This window comes from Sus scrofa, chromosome 2 (genome assembly GCF_054392235.1).
Source record: "Sus scrofa isolate SSC_HxYL_T2T_F1_AM1 chromosome 2, Sscrofa_HxYL_maternal_Yorkshire_Landrace_v2.0, whole genome shotgun sequence".
NCBI lineage: Eukaryota > Metazoa > Chordata > Mammalia > Artiodactyla > Suidae > Sus > Sus scrofa.
The window spans coordinates 153,912,717-153,928,235 of NC_139384.1; the positions used below are offsets into that span (position 1 = coordinate 153,912,717).

The 15,519-nt window shown below is 63.9% G+C and overlaps 1 protein-coding gene across 2 annotated transcripts in view; it reads right to left on the reverse strand.

The window, feature by feature from the left end:
- Positions 1–861: 861 nt before the first annotated feature.
- PCDH1 (protocadherin 1) overlaps positions 862–15,519 on the reverse strand; it is a 29,058-nt gene continuing 14,400 nt past the window's right edge. Inside the window, exons 3-5 of one of the 2 annotated variants that reach the window (XM_021084939.2) lie at positions 12,565–14,760; positions 7,206–7,425; positions 862–4,843 (exon numbers count right to left, since the gene is read on the reverse strand). In XM_021084939.2, coding sequence (XP_020940598.1) covers positions 4,449–4,843; positions 7,206–7,425; positions 12,565–14,760 — 2,811 coding nt within the window. In that variant the 3' untranslated portion in view covers positions 862–4,448. Of the gene's footprint in view, positions 4,844–7,205; positions 7,426–11,977; positions 14,761–15,519 lie in introns of those variants that run through there. The other variant, XM_085014837.1, reaches the window with a different exon arrangement.

Genomic DNA, 15,519 nt, shown 5'->3' on the forward strand with positions numbered 1-15,519 from the left:
GGGTCCGGGCCCTGCGAAGCCTCGGGTATGGGAGTGGATGAGAGCGCCCCCGCGACCCCCCCCGTACCCGCGGTCGATCCGGGTTTACACGGAGGCTCATCCAGGATTAGTCCCTGCGCCCGGCTAATCCCAGCAGCTGAACCGACCCCGGGGTCCGGGAGCCAGGCCCACGCGGCGCGGGCGGGGGCGCGCGGGCTGAGGCGCCGCGCGCGCGGGGGGCGGGGCGCCCGGAGGCGGGGCCGGGAAACCGGCCGATCCGGTCTCTGCGCTTCGACCTCTCCTCTCCGGAGCCCGACGGAAAAGGCCGGGACCGCTCCGGTCTGGAAGGCGGGGGGAGGCGGGGAGCGCAGTCGGGGACGAGGGCTGAGACCTTTTCGGGTCCCCGTGCAAGGACTGCCCACCCTCGTTCCTGAGCGTGCGAGGGAGCGGCAGACAGGTCTCTCCCGCCCCCGTCCTATCCAGTTCTGCGATTCACCCTCGTTGCTGAAGGAGGGGAGCGGGAACCGATACTTGCCTCCCGGAAGCGGGCAGCAGAGCGCAACCGTCCCCAGCGCTGCGCGGCCCCCCAGCCCCATCCCTAGCCTGCACCTCAGCTCCGGTGGGAACGGGGTTGCCAGGAGCGGATCGGCCCCAGCGGATGGGCTGCGGGACGCTCTGAGGGGTACGAAGTAGAGGTCGGTCCTCAGCCTATGACGTCTCGTCCCCTATCCTTTCGTGGCACCGATCGATGAATCCTAGCGTGGGTCTCGACCCCTCTTCTGCTGTCCGCTCCCCCAGGCCCTCTCCAAGGTCTCTACCCCAGGCTTAGACCCCACGCTCCCCAGGACGCAGACCCCAGGGTCGCGAAGAAGCCAAGTGGGGTCCGGTTTTCACACTTTTATTGTAAAGCTCGGGAATAATTACACGGGCCTTTCATTGACAGCTCAGCAAACAAACCGGAAACGAACCGAACCGGAGGGGTAGGGGCGGTGCCTGCGCATGCTCGCGGCGGGGGCGGGGGTGGGCAGAGAAAGAGAAAGACAGAGAGACAGAAATCATTACAAATCAACGGGATTGTGCTCGCAGCGCCAGGGACCGGGTGCAGTGGGGGCGGGGCGGGGGCCCTTCCCAGGAGGAGCGAGGCGATGGGAAGTGGCACGAACCAAGAGAAACACGACCCCAGTGTGGGCACCCGAGGCGCCCCCAACCCCCCTCCCCGACGCCCACCCCCCCCAACACACGAGAGAGACACGGCCCCCCTCCCCACTCCGATAACCCGAGGAGACACAGTCTCCCCGTCCCCACGGGCAGACACGCGGCCCGGGAACCCCATGGGCGAGACACAGTCCCCCCTCCCAGAGAAGTCCCACGTGGAGACGCCCCCTAAGAGACTTTCTCTTGGCCAACACGAGCCAACCCAACAGCCGGAGACCGCCCCCACCCAGGGAAGAAATGGCTCCAGAGGCCGGGCCCTCAGGAGAGAGGCTCCCCGGGGCCCGAGGAGAAGAGACCACTCCGAGCTGCCCAGTCTCAGCCCAGATGCTGCAGGTCGGCCAGAGGCCGCAGGAGAGGCGCGGGGAGGGCCCGAAACAGCTCCTCCCAGAGGGGCTTCCTTCCGAGCCGCGGGCCCTGCCCTGGGAAGGGAGCGGGCCCCCAAGACCCGAAGGCCTCAGGGCCTCCCAGCAGCCGGGGAGGAGAACAGGCTCGCAGAGAGCCTGGCTAGAAGGGGGCCGCGCTCCCACGGTCCCCAGCGGGAGGACACGACCCCCAGAGATTCCCAAGGGGAGAGAGAGGGCCCAGGGAGCCCCCAGAGCGAGGGAGGTCCGAGCCCCCTCCGGCTGTGTGAGACAGGCTTCAGGGACCCTAGGAGAGAAGTCAGTCCCCGTAGACCCTCCCCCTACCAAGAGACACGCTCCGAAGTAGGAGTTGGGGACCGACTAGGTCCCCTCTAGGAAGACTCTGACTGGGTCAGGCTGGGTTTGAGCGGGGTCTCCTCTGGCCAAATGTCGCCCATTTGTACATAAAACTGTACGCGACACAAGGCATCGGGGAAGGGCTTCACAAACCTAGGACCAACCGCGATGGTCCCCAGTACTGTCACCCATCCCCTGCCCACCTTTGGTTTCACCTCTCGAGTGCCCAGGTGGTGACAGACTCGGCACCCTGACCCCAACCAGGGGGCTAGGGCTCTGCCTTTGCCTGCGGGCAGGGCTCCTCCTCTGTGCTTCTCAGCCCTCCTGGCCACCCGGCCACCCCCTTCCTTCTGGCTTCTCCATTGTGCAAAATGCTCCTCTGTCCTGACTCCCCTGCCACCCCTGCCACCCCGTGCTCACGGGGCTCCAAGACCAAGGCGGGGCGCCCAGGCCAACAGGGCCTTCGGGGGAGAACACTGACCCCAGGAAGGCCGCCTGTGCAGACACCTCCCTGCCAAGCACCTGGGCCTCTGCCATCTTTTTGCCAGCATCCTGACCTCCAGGACCCAGGACAGCCCTTTGAGGCCACTGACTCACCAGCCGGCACCGCCTGTGACAAACTCCGCCACTATTGCACCTGCCCCGTTTGTGCAGGGGGAAGGGGCTGTCTCTTTAACAAGCCCCAGCCCACTTCCTGGGCCTCCCCCAGGGAAAGGAGCCTTTGGCCAATCCCTAGACCTGGTTGCTGCCACCCCAGCCTGCTCTAGCCCCTGCCCTCCAGAGAAGGGCGGTGTGCGCTGGGGCACCAGCCGAACAAAGCTCTCCTTCCCGGCACTGTTACCCAAAGCCAAGTCAGGGCCAAGGAGCGGTGACTAAGGGGCTTCCTCAGCCCCCTGGCTTCCGGGGGGCAGGGGGGTGTCTCTGGGGTTACGGGTGTCGAGACCCCAGCAGCACAGCTCCAAAGGCACCAGACGACCCAGCAGCCTGTACCCACCCCTCCTGCCCTTGGGCCGCCCCCCAAGCTTAGACGAAGTCGAGCAAGGGCCATACCCTGAGGTCTCCAGCCTCCCAGCCTGGGCCCCTGGGGAGCTGGAGAGGTATGGGCCAAGGCAGTGGGGGTTTCTGGAAGGAAAGGGGACTGAGGCTTTGAGATGGCCACAGTGGGAGATGGGGGCTCAGCAGGGTGCCCCTCACACCCTGGCCCCCTGAGGTGAAGGAAAGAATCCCACCTCGTCATGGCTGACTGGGCTTCTCTGCTCCCCCAGTCTCCCCACCCCCTCCCCCAGGGACCCCTGACCCTGGCAAAGGGAAGCCCAACTGGAAGAAGGGGGCCCGAAGCCCAGGGTGCCCTGAGGCAGCCCTTCCCACCCCCTGAGATCAAGGCAATGGTGGTTTTACAGGCTGACGGGTCAGTCATGGCAGGGGCTGGGGGGTGGGGGGCAGGGAGGGGGCGGGGGGGCAGCAACCCGCCACCGCCTGAGCAGACCTTCCTGCTCCCAACTCACCCAACCAGGCCGGAGGCACAGTCATCCCAGCCCTGTCCAGCTGCCCCCACAGCCTCAGGGCCCCTCTGTGATGCTCATCTGGAGCGGGGATCCCCCCCCCCCAGGGCACAGCGCAACAGTTCCAAAAAAATAGAGATTTGATTTCTTAAAAAAAATTAAATAAAAGCCCAGCTCTGCTGATAGGCGAATGTTCCCCCATCCCCACCCCCACCCCCCCTTTGTCTCCCTGGCCTGCACCCCCTCCCGCCGCGGCCCCAGGGGTATTTACAACATTGAACGATAGAGGCCTGGGGTAGGGGCACTGCGGCAGGGAGGAGGGGGCACAGGGCAGGTTTCCCCCCCCAGAGGGGTCCCCCAAGACAACACAACATCAACAAGAAAAGTTGCAAATCAGGCAGAAATGGGGACATCATTCCAAGGTCCTTATGTACAGACACTGCATGAGCCGCAGGGAGGGGGCCCCAGGGGACCAGGCGCCTGCGGGCGCGTGGCAGGCGGGTGGGCGGCCCAGGAGCAGTGCAGGAAGACAAGGCCTCCGCCCACTCCCACCCCCATCCCCACCCCACCTTTGGTAACAACAGCCCTTCAGGGAGCCCCTGGCGGTCAAGAGTTTCCTCTGGGAGTTCCCAGGGGGGCTCCCCAGTTCAGCCCTGCTGCAGGGCTGGAATGGGGGCGTCCGAGCCCCGCCCTGGTCGGCCACGCGGGAGACAACGAGTTAAAAGTGTGCTGCCCACCCCTGACTCCACCATCTGCCCAAAGTGAGGGGGTGCTCCCCGGAAGTCGAGAGGAGGGAGCCTGGTCAGGGTAGCGGAGCCCTCTTGGGCGTCAGCTTGGGGGAGCCCCATAAGGGGAAGAGGGGGCTCCCTAGGGTCTGGGGGATGAAGTGAGGGGAGGGGACCTGGACCCTGCCTGGGGGAAGGGCCAGCGTGGTCGTGAGGCCAGCACCCCCCCGCCGCCCCCGGAGCCCTGGCCCAGGAAGTCCACGCTGGAGGGGTCAGGAGTGGAGCTGGCCGGCGGCTGGGGAGGGATGGCCGGCCGGCCAGAGGGGGGCTCACAGGTAGATCTCGCGCTTGGCCGTCTGGGCGGATGCCGGTGTGGCTGCGGGTGGGAAGTCCGAGGTCTGGGTCAGGGGGATCTCCTCCAAGGTGGCCGAGTCCTTGCAGGAGTCATGGCTACTGTGGGAGAAGGCACTGTAGGAGGGCAGGAGGCGCACGGGGGCCGTTTTGGTGTTCCGGTCTTCCGGGGGGCTGGGGCTGCCGGCGCCCGCAGGCTCCTGCCCTCCCCGGTCCTGGTAAGGCACGAAGGTGGAGAGTTTGAGGGCGCTGCTCTTGGTCCGGCGGCTGGGAGACGACTGGCCGGGCATCCAGCAGGTGTCGGAGTGGCCAAACTCGCTGCATTCCCGGGTGCACGTGCCCGTCATGGCGACGTCGGGCAGAGGGCGCAGGTCTGCGGGGACCGCGGGAGGGCGCTCGTCAGGCTCTGCTCCGTGGACACCCACCGGCCCCTCCACGCGGCCTCCGAAGGGGGAGGCACGGCCCTGCCTTCCCCCCCACACCCCGCCCCAGCACAGGCACAGGCACACACACCCTCCCGCCATCCCCCGCTGTGCTCTTTCACACACACGTAAACACGCACACTCCACACGCACACAGTCTATCCTTAAACAGACACGTTCCTTCCATCCTCAGCCACCCTCCAGCTCTCCCCTCAAGCACCCACCGTATCTGCCCTCAGACAGGTACACGAGCACACACCTCGTCCGTGCGCTCGGCCGTCTACCTCCAGACAGGCCGAGACGTGCACGCCTACCCTCAGCGGCGAGTACACCCCCCGTCCTCGTCAAAGACACGGTCTCTCTCTTTTTTTTTTGGTCTTTTTGCCATTTCTTGGGCCGCTCCCACGGCATATGGAGGTTCCCAGGCTAGGGGTCTAATCGGAGCTGTAGCTGCCAGCCTACGCCAGAGCCACAGCAATGCAGGATCCGAGCCGCGTCTGCAACCTACACCACAGCTCACGGCAACGCCGGATCGTTAACCCACTGAACAAGGGCAGGGATCGAACCTGCAACCTCATGGTTCTTAGTCGGATTCGTTAACCACTGCGCCACGACGGGAACTCCACGGTCTCTCTCTTAATCACACACACACACACACACACACACACACACACACACACACACACACACACAATCTACCTTCAGACAGGTGTGAACACACAAATTCATACCAGGCATCTCTAGCCTCAGACGAGGCGGGCACATACCGCTCTCCTGATCTCCCTCAAGCCTCCCCAGGCCCCCAGCTGTCCCAGGACCCCAGCCCCCCAACCCCAGCCCAGCGAGGCCCTGCTACAAAGCCAGAAAGCACATACTCGCGTACCCACAAGCACGCTCATGCAGCCCCTCCCCCCCTCACGCTCGCCCCTAAACCAACCACCACCCCTGGCCTTGCCCCAGCTCGCTGCCCAGAACGCCCACGGGAACAGGAGCTGGCCGCCTGGCATCAGCAGTAGCCGGTGTGGTTGCTGGGCAGCAGGGGTCTCCATGGGAACGGCTGGGCCAGGAGCACTTCCTGTCACAGTTGCCCCTGTCCCGCCCTCACTGGGGGACAGTACCAGGCGGTGACCCCCCCCCCCCAGGGACATGACTGAGCGGCACCACCTCGGGCGGGGACTCCCCTGGCACCATCCATCCTGGCTTGGCCTCCTGCCAGCGCAAGGTGAGGACGGGTAGCTCTGTCGTTAACCCTCACAGCGCCCCGGCTCTTCAGCTCAGGGCACAGTGGGGGACCCAACGTGGCACGGAGCAGATCACGGGCACGGGGTGGCCGGGGCTGGGTGCTGGGCTGAGTCCCACAGACCCCAGACCCCAGAGCAGCTCCCACATACCTGGCAGTCCGCCTCAGGGCCTGCTCCGGCCAGCTGGCTCTGCGCGGGCATAAAAAGGACGAGATGGACGTGAGATCGCGCGGGGAGGGGCGGGGTGGGGCTGAGGGCGCCCCGAGACCTGGGCCTGGGCGGTCGGTCCGTTGGGCATGGGCCCTCTACCCGAGGTGGGCTCAGGACGTTCCATCTTTGGGGGAGTTGGGGGCGTGTGGACTGAGGGAGGGGGTGAGACCTGGGACAGCTCCAAGCTGGAGAGTCTCTCTCTCTCCCAAGGGGGAGCTTATTCAGCTCCCGGGCACGGGTTGCCGTGGATGCCTTCACACATGCACACGCACACGCACACATGCACACACACGCACATTCCGACAACACGCCCCACCGTCCACTCCCACCCCACCTCTGCTCCGGCCGAGACCCGCTTCTGCCATCACCCTCCAAGCCCCCCCCGCCCCCTGCAAGCTTCCCCCCCCTAGCCAGACCTCCTTCCTCCTCCCTTTCCTCACGGCCCTCTGACCCCCGTTACCTCCAGGTCCCCTCACCACTACCGGAGCCCTCTGGCCCCCACTCTCAAGGTCCCTGTTCCCAGGGAGCAGCCTGAAGTTGGGCTGAATGCAAAGCCGTGGCGATCAGAGAGGCCTGGGTTCGAATCCCTCCCAGCTCTGTCCCTCCTGTGTATGACTCTGGGTGAGCGATTCAACCTCCCTGAGCCCCAGTCGCCTCCACCGTAAAGGGGGCGCAGCCAAGTTCTCAGAGCAGAGCCTGGTCGTGAAGGTTAAGTGAGCACATGCTCGGAAGCCCTCAGCACGGCGACGCCCGCCGAACGCACAAGAGCTGGATAGGCCGAGGCCGTTTCTGAGGTCTCGTCACCATGCGCAGGCTCCTCCTCGTTCCCGGGGTGCCCTCCTCGTTCCCGGGGTGCCCTCACCGTTCTCGGGGTGCTCCATCTCTCCTATGCTGCCGTCGGGGGTGGTGCGCTCGTAGTGATCCTCGGGCAGAGCCAGGGGACCGAGTCGGGGCCCCGAGGACGACTTGCTGGACGGCGTCTCAGACTCCTCCAGGCCGCTATCGTAGTAACTGTGCTGGGACGGGTCCTGGAGCTCCTGGGCCTGGCTGGTGGCGGAGAAGGTGACGCGACGGTGAGGTAACTGCAGAGAGAGGGAGTGTCACTGCTGGCCAGCCAGCCTGCCCTCCAGTGCCCACCACCACGCAGGCTGCAGTCCCAGCCAGGCCACCCCCAGAGCTTCCAGCCCTCCAGGCCTGAGCAGCAACCAGGAAGAGGCCCAGCCCCCCAGCTCAGCAGAGCCCCCCAGAAAGCGCCGACCTTAAGAGAGAACCGCCCCCTAATACCAAGACAGCTCCCAGTACAGCCAGGGCCACACACCCCATGGCGCAGCTCAGCGCAGGCCCGTGTTGCGGTGGCTTAATCCAGTGCAACTGTTTGTTAGAGCGCAGCTTCCCAGCACTGGCACAGCCTTTCTTTAATTCCCGACAGCCACCCCAACTCCCCTAATTCCAGCACACCAACAAGCCTCCAGTTTCTAGAACAGCTCCCTAAAAGCAGAACAGACTCCTGATGCCGAAACAGCTCACCAATACCAGGATACTTCCCTAATTTCCAGACTCCAGCTCCTCGGCAGACTCATTGCTCTGTGACCTCCCACTGCCTCCGTCCCAGTGACACGCTGACCTCTTCCTGATCCTGTGCCTCAGCCCTGGGCTCTACCGCTGTAGGAGCCTCAGGACACCAGGCCGGTCCCCGCCCCCTCGGCCCCTCTGTCCCCACCAGGTGCCCCTCCAGAGAGGCCTGGGAAAGGGGAAGCCTGGGAGCGGAGAAAGAAAGGGAGCCTGAGAACAACCCCGGGCACCTTGGCGGAAGGGGAAGCAGAACCAGAGACCCCCCAGCCCTCCAGACCCGGAAATCGTATTAGCTGGAGAGGGCAGGGCCCAGGGGGACCTGGGCATGGGGGAGGCGCTGGCATCCATCAGGATTCCGGAAGGCTGCTTTCAGATGGAGCCTCCTTCTAGGGAACAGGAAGGCGCTCGTGGGCGGGGGTTGCCGGCTCGCAGGAGCAGGGACGTGGCAGTTTAGAGGGGGTGGGGGCTGAGGCAGGGGAGCAGGACAGGGACAGCCTGCTCCCAGCAAGCAGCCCTTTCTGCCTGCCCTGGGTTAACCATCATCCCAAGAGCCTGGCAAGCTCGGCTTGGCACTTGGCACAACCAGCAATCGCCTGAACACCCACCTGGGACCGCCCCTGGTTCTCCTGCCAACCAGAAATGCGGCGCTGCGGCGGGTGCAGACCCAGGGTCCCTGGAGGGCAGGGGTGGGGGTGGCCAGGCCCAGGCTCCCTCTAATCCTCTGAGACTTCGTGGTGCTTTGTCTTTCATCTAAAACTGTGGGTCGGTTATCGAGTGGCCAGAGGAGGGTGACCATGACAAGGCAGCTGGGGTGGGAGAGGCTGTCAGGACAGGGAGCTCCAGAGCAGCCTCCCTGCCTGGGCTCCCACCCCACCTGTGGGAACAGGCAACCCTTCTTGGGATCCCTGTTGTGACCCCAAACACCCGTGTCTCGGTGATGACAGAGCCCCAAAGCCGATCTGACATTTGAAGGCTGGGAGGGTGGCAGAGAGCACGTCCACGGGCCAGCGAGCCAGCAAACCGGCTCCAGGAGGGTCTGGGAGGCGTAGGGCTGTCTGGCCGTGGAGTGACTTGCTTTCCAGTTTTTCTTTCCTTTCGGCCGTACCCGTGGCCTGTGGAAGATCCCAGGCCAGGGATCGAACCTGTGCCACAGCAGTGACCCGAGCCACTGAAGTGACAATGCCGGATCCTTAACCCGCCGTGCCACGAGAAAACTCCTCCGGTTTTCTTCTAAGACAATAGCCGGCAGCCCTCCCTCCGGCAGAACCTGTTCCTGGTAACCCGAGTCTCCGGCCCTGCCTGCCCAGCTTGTCCCTCGGTGCTTTTCCTGATTCTTTTTCGTCAGATGGAGGGTTGGGCCACACCCAACACTAAATGTTCCCTAGAATTCTATGACTATCCAATCTTTAAAAGCCTAGCTCCAAAATCTCCCTCAAACCCCCAGCCAGAGGTTCTGGACACTTGCTGGGTGTTCCCAGTCGGTTGTCCTGAAGGGAACCCTGGACTCAGCATGTCTGAACGCACATTCTTTGTCTCCAGTCAGCCTCCGCCTGGGCAGTGATCTCATGTTCCCATCACCCAGACGCGGAAGGACCATCTATCTGCGAGTCCTGGTAGCTCTCCTCTCACTCCCCACGCCCAACCCTGCACCCAGTCATCCCTTGAGTCCTGCGGGTCTTTTCTCCAGCTCAGCCCGATCCCTCCATCCCTCCATCCATCCATCGGCCCCCCTGCCACCATCGTAGCCCAGGAGGCAGAGGTTCAGGGCTGTCCCTTCACCTCGAAGTCCACCATCCACTCCAGTGAACTTTCTAAAACTCAGTTCATCCGAAACTCATGGGCTTTCGGGGGCTCCCATTTCCTCGTAAGGAACTTGTAGCAAGGCACCTATGTCCTCACCCTCCAGTCTTTTAGTCCCTGTCGCAGCTCCCCCTACACCCTCCACTCTGGCCAGAACACTCCCCTTCCTGCCCCCTCCCTGCCTCCGACGTGGTCCCACTCCCTCCTGCCTTAGGATGGCTCAGCCTCCTCCCATCAACGCCTGCTCCTCATTTCCTGAAGAGCTGGCTCACTGCACCCCCAGGAGCTCCCCCTACCCCACGCACCTCAGACAACGGGAGGGGAAACCATGTCCAATAAATTCGGAAAACCCAGAGTGATCCAAGGTTTAACAGGTCCCCCTTGGTGGCAGGCTTTGCAGAGCCTTTAGTAGGCTAGGGTGATGGGGCACCTCCTACCAAGACTAAGTCACGAATGGCTAAGCAACGAGACCCCGCTGTAGAGCCCTGGGAACTCAACTAGTCAGTCACTTATGATGGAGCAGGATGATGCGAGAAAAAGAATGCACACGTGCATGTGTGACTGGGCCATCTTGCTGTACAGGAGAAAATTGACAGAACCCTATAACGGAAAAAATAAAAATCATAAAAACAACACCAAAAACACCTAAGTCGTGGAACCCCTTTTAGAGCCTAGTGGACAACAGGAGACCCTGTCCACCGGATTCCTGCTGATTTGCGCTGGAACTTACTCCCTTGCAACCCAGTTTTCACGTCTGTAAATTAAGCATTACAGTGGCCTGCGTCACAGAGAGTTATGGGCATTGAATGAGCTAATTCACACAAAGTGCTTAGCATGGTAAGCTGCACCTGGTAAGATGCGAAAAAAAAAAAAATTGGAAGTGAGTAGGGGCAGAAGATGTGGTAGAACAAGTTGGGAAAAGCTTTCCTATATGGCACGTCCTACTCGACCCCAAGATTCTCAACTGCCTCATCTTGTCCCTTGCATGTCTTGCAGAAACACCACCACGTTGCCCTCGGGGTCTAGCACTGTGCAGAGCTCACAGCAGCGATTCAGCCTGTGTACCGTGTTGTGGTTTGGTTCAAACGTTCAGAGTGATTCCCTGGACAGGACTCCATGGACTGGAGCTGAGGGACAGTCCCTCAGACCTTGGGATAGAAAGAGTGGTGAAGGAGCTAAGGGAAGACGGAAGCGGTGGCAGCAGGAAAGGAACAAAAGAGAAAGACGGGTTGGTCAGGGACTGCCGGAGGTCACCCTAGAGCTGCCTATTTGTCCCCAAGAAACCAGATGACGCCAAGTTTCACCTGCCCACGCCCCACCCCTCCAAAGCCCCCAGGAGTGTTAACTTGGAGGGTCCCGCAGGGCGCCGGGGAGTTTGTGGACACAATCAGAGCAGCGAGCTGGCGCCTGGGACCTCCTGGGAGCGTCTCTAGCCTCTTCAGTCACCATGGAGACGGGTTGCCTCTGGCCTCAGGCTCCCCTAGGACCTGAGCCCCTCGCCCAGACTTTAGCCTTCTCCTCAGGCACAGCCAGAGACAGGGCAGACCCAGGAGAGCAAGAAGTGAGAGATGGAGAGAGAGAGAGAGGGAGGGAGGGAGAGCCAGCAGCTCAGGGCGGCCAGAGCAAGGAGCTGAAGGAAGGCGGGGATGGGACGCCTCAGCCCCAGGGGGCAGGGAGCGGGTCAGTCCCTAGCACGGGGGAGTCCCTCCCTTCTCCCCGGGCCCTCCCTCCCGACAGCCCAGGGGGTGACGTGGGGGAAATGGGGGGCAGGGCAGGCTAGCGGCTGGGTGTTGAGTGGTGTGGGGTGGAGGGGCTGGGAAAGGGGCTTGGGAGGCTCTGGCCCCAGGGGAGGTGGGTGCCTGGGGTAATTAAGAGGGTCTCTGCCTCCACCTGAGGCCGCATGCCCCCCCACCAGTGCTCTGGTCTGGGCTCTGATGGGAGAGGCTCGACGTGGGCAGAGGTCAGGTCTCGGCAGAGAAAGGGCACGAGTGCTCACCAGGCTCTCTGCCGGTGAAGGGGTCACAGACGCGAGCTGAGGGCACACACTGCTGGACAGCTCAGGAGGGCGCACGCCAGGTACGGCCATGGTCACAGCTATGGTCACGGGGGCAGGGGTCCATTAGAGAGGGCGGGGGGAGGGGGACAGCCCTGGGAGGGACAAAGAGCAGGGATGGTGACCCCGAGACGGGACCTCAGGACAAAGGGCTCTTTCCAGTCTCTCTCACTCCTTCTCTCAGTTCCAGGAAAATAAGAAACCAAAACTCCAAAAATAGAGAACTTTATTATCAGCTGTAAGTGTTGGGGACTGGGGAGGGGGCACCGGGGCCCACTCCCAGGGCTCTGGGGTGGGGAAAGGCAGACACAGTACACAGAGAAGGCACAAGGGGGGGAGGCCCCCTTCCCTGACAGCGTCCCCACCCGGCTGCCACCAGGATCCCAGGTCCCCGCGTTTCCCTCTAGAGAAGCACCCGTGGCTGGTCTCAGACAGAGACCCTGCTTTGCCTTCGTCTCCACTGCCCTCTTCCCCGCCCCCACTTCCTCCAAACGCTCTGCTCACCTGCCCATCAGCCCCCACCGCCAGGACCCAGCTGCTGGGACCAGGTCCCAGGATGTGCCAAGTCACAGGCCTCTCCCAGAGGGGAGGGCAGGGAGGGGACACACAGCACACCCCTGCCCGGCCGGGGCAGCAGGGTCATTGCCGGTCCCAGCGCCTCCCACCACTGACCTGGGCCGGCGGGCGCGGCAGGCCCGAGACCCCAGCCCCGTCACTCCCACACCTCCGTCCAGATGGCCCCGTGGTAGGGGTGGGGTGGGGGCCGGGGGGCGCTGAGCCGCAGGGGCTGGCCTACCTGCTTGCTGGGGTATTTGGGGGGGTTGGTGCGGTAGCTGTAGTCGGAGTACTGCTCAGAGCCCGTGGACGTGGTGTCCCCGGTGCCCACGAACGTGTTCGCCGGCGGCAGGTCCTGCACCACCTGGTGCTTCTTGGAGGCGGAGGGCGACTGGGGCTGGAGCTGGATGGAGGGCAGCGGGGAGTTGGAGCGGTAGTGGCGGCCCAGGTCCGGGCTGCCTGGCGGGTAGTTGAGGGGCAGGTGGATGCGGGGGCTGTCCCCGGGCGCGTCGCTCATCAGGTTGAACTTGAGGGACTTCTGCAGGCCGGCCTCGTCCTCGTCCTCCACGGGCTTCGCGGGCTTGGGAGACTTGCTCTTCTTGCCCTTGCTTTTGCTGCCCTTGGAAACCTTGCTGCTGGGCTTGGGCGCGTACAGGTCCTTGGTCTCCTTCTTGCCGGCCTGGTAGCCACTCTTGGCCTCCCGCTGCCGGCAGTAGCGCACGAGCACGGCCAAGGCGATGAGCAGGGCCACGGCCACCACGCCGGCCACCACGCCGAAGAGGATGTTGCCGCGCTGCTTGGAGCGCTCGTATTCTGGGTCCCCGGCAATGTCGATGTCCAGCGGGGTGTCCAGGCTGTGGCCCAGCAGGGTCTCCAGCAGCGTGCGGTTGGCCAGGGTCTCGTTGACGTAGAGGTGGACCAGGGCTGTGCCGTAGCGCGGCGGCTTGCCCCGGTCACTGACCTTCACCACTAAGCGGTGCAGCCCGTGGTGGCGCCGCTCGATCTCCTTCTCCAGGGTGATGGCCCCGGAATGTGACCCGATCTGGAAGAGGCCGTACGGGTTGCCGCCGGCGATGCTGTAGGTCAGCTCAGCGTTGACACCGGAGTCGATGTCCTCCGCCGTCACCTGGCTGACCGTCTCCCCCAGCCGGGTCTGGGGGGTCAGCAGCCGGTGGGAGGTGTTGGAAGGGGCGGTGATGAAGGGCGCGTTGTCGTTCTCATCCAGCACGTTGATGGTGACGCCGACATAGGCGGAGCGCGGGGGGACGCCGCCGTCCACCGCCTTCAGCTGGAAGGTGTAGGTGCTCTGCTGCTCCCGGTCAAAGCTCAGACTGGACAGGATGGTGCCCGTGCCATTCTGGATGACGAAGTCGCCGTTGTCCTGCTCAACCGTGAGCTGCACCCGGGCGTTCTCCCCCTTGTCCCCGTCAATGACGGTCACCATGCCCACCGGACTCAGCGCCGGCATGTTCTCCATCACCGAGAAGTTGTAGCCACTCAGCATAAACTTGGGGTCATTGTCGTTGCAGTCCAGCACGTTGACGAGCACGGTGGCTGTGCCCTGGAGGCTGGGGCTGCCGCGGTCGGCCGCCACCACCTTCAGCTCGTAGCTGTCGCGCTGCTCGCGATCGAGCGACGTCCTCACCCGGATCTCGCCGGTCTCGGGGGAGATGGTGAAGAGGCCCTTGGCGGCCGGCTCGGGCTCCAGAGAGTAAACCAGCTCGGCGTTGGAGCCCGAGTCCGCGTCGCTGGCGGTGACCTCGGCCACCACTTCCCCCGGCTTGTTGTTTTCCGGGAAGGCGACCTCGGTGACGCTCTGGGTGAAGACGGGGGCGTTGTCGTTGACGTCCACCACCTGCACCTTGAGGGAGTTGGTGCTCGAGAGGGGGGGGTTGCCCGAGTCCACGGCCACAATCTCGATGGTGTAGTCCTGGACCTTCTCGTAGTCGAGCGGGGTGGTCGTCTGCAGGAAGTACTTCTTCTTGCTGTCGCTCCCCGTCTCGCTGGCCTGGCGGAGCTGGAAGGGCACGTCGCCCGCCACCACGCAGGTGACAGCGGCATTCTCTCCCTCGTCTCGGTCCGACACCTGCACCAGGGCCACGGCTGTCTCCTCCGCCACGTCCTCGGAGATGTTGGCCATCCCGTCCTGGTGGGTCACCAGCCCGATGCCGCGGATCTCGATGCTGGGGGCGTTGTCGTTCATGTCTTTCACGGTCACCACCACCTGCGCCCGGGCGCTCTTGGGGTTGGTGCCGCGGTCCTTGGCGAGCACCGAGAAGCGCAGGGTGCTCAGGTCCTCGCGGTCCACCGGGCCCTGGACCGTGATGAGGCCCGTGTTCCTGTCCAGTCGCAGCAGGCGCCTCACCACTTCGGGCGCCTGGTGGAACGTGTAGTCAATCTCCGCGTTGGCCCCTTGGTCTGAGTCATTGGCCTTCACCTACAGAGCAGGGGAAACCAGGAAGACAGGCCCGGGTGAGTTCGGGGACGGCCAGGTAAGGGACAGAGGTGAGGCCTTTGCAACACGCACGGCAGACGCGACCCATCTAACGCGGCGCCCTTTCCAAAAGCAGCCACGCGGACGCTGCCTGGTCCCCGGTTCGGACCCTGTGGCCGAGCGTCCCGAGCTCGTGCCCGGAAGAACACAGACGCAGCCCACAGACCCTCAGCGGCGCTGCAAGCAGCAGCTGCCAGAGACGGGTCAGGGCAGTTAAACTCTCCCTCCCATTCCTGTACTAGTCCACCCGAGTCGGGGGGCGAGGCGCCAACTAGCAGCCAGGGCCGCAATTCCACTCAGCTTAACTGTTCCGCTGTTCCGACGAGCAGAGGCGGTGTGTCTGCGTGACAGGCGTGCAAGACGTGCACGCATGTGCGTGCAATTCTGTAAGAAGGTGCGTGTGTGTGCACGTGTGTGTTTGCACACGCGTGGAGACCCACATGCCCACCTGGAGCACCGGCGAGGCGAATTTCTGTTTTAGAAGCAGCCAGGTAGGGATGTGGGTCAGGGAGAGGCCGCCAGGCCAGGCCACGACCATCAAACCGGGGAAACCTGTTCCTTCTCCCTTCCCCTCCCGGGGCTGGCGCTGGCGCGGCACCAGCCTGAGGAATCCGGCCGAGCCTGCGGCCGGGAGGGAGGGGTTGGTGCAGGCCACAGAGCCTGCTGGCAGCAGGCTGGGCTCCCGGCATCAAACAATGAACT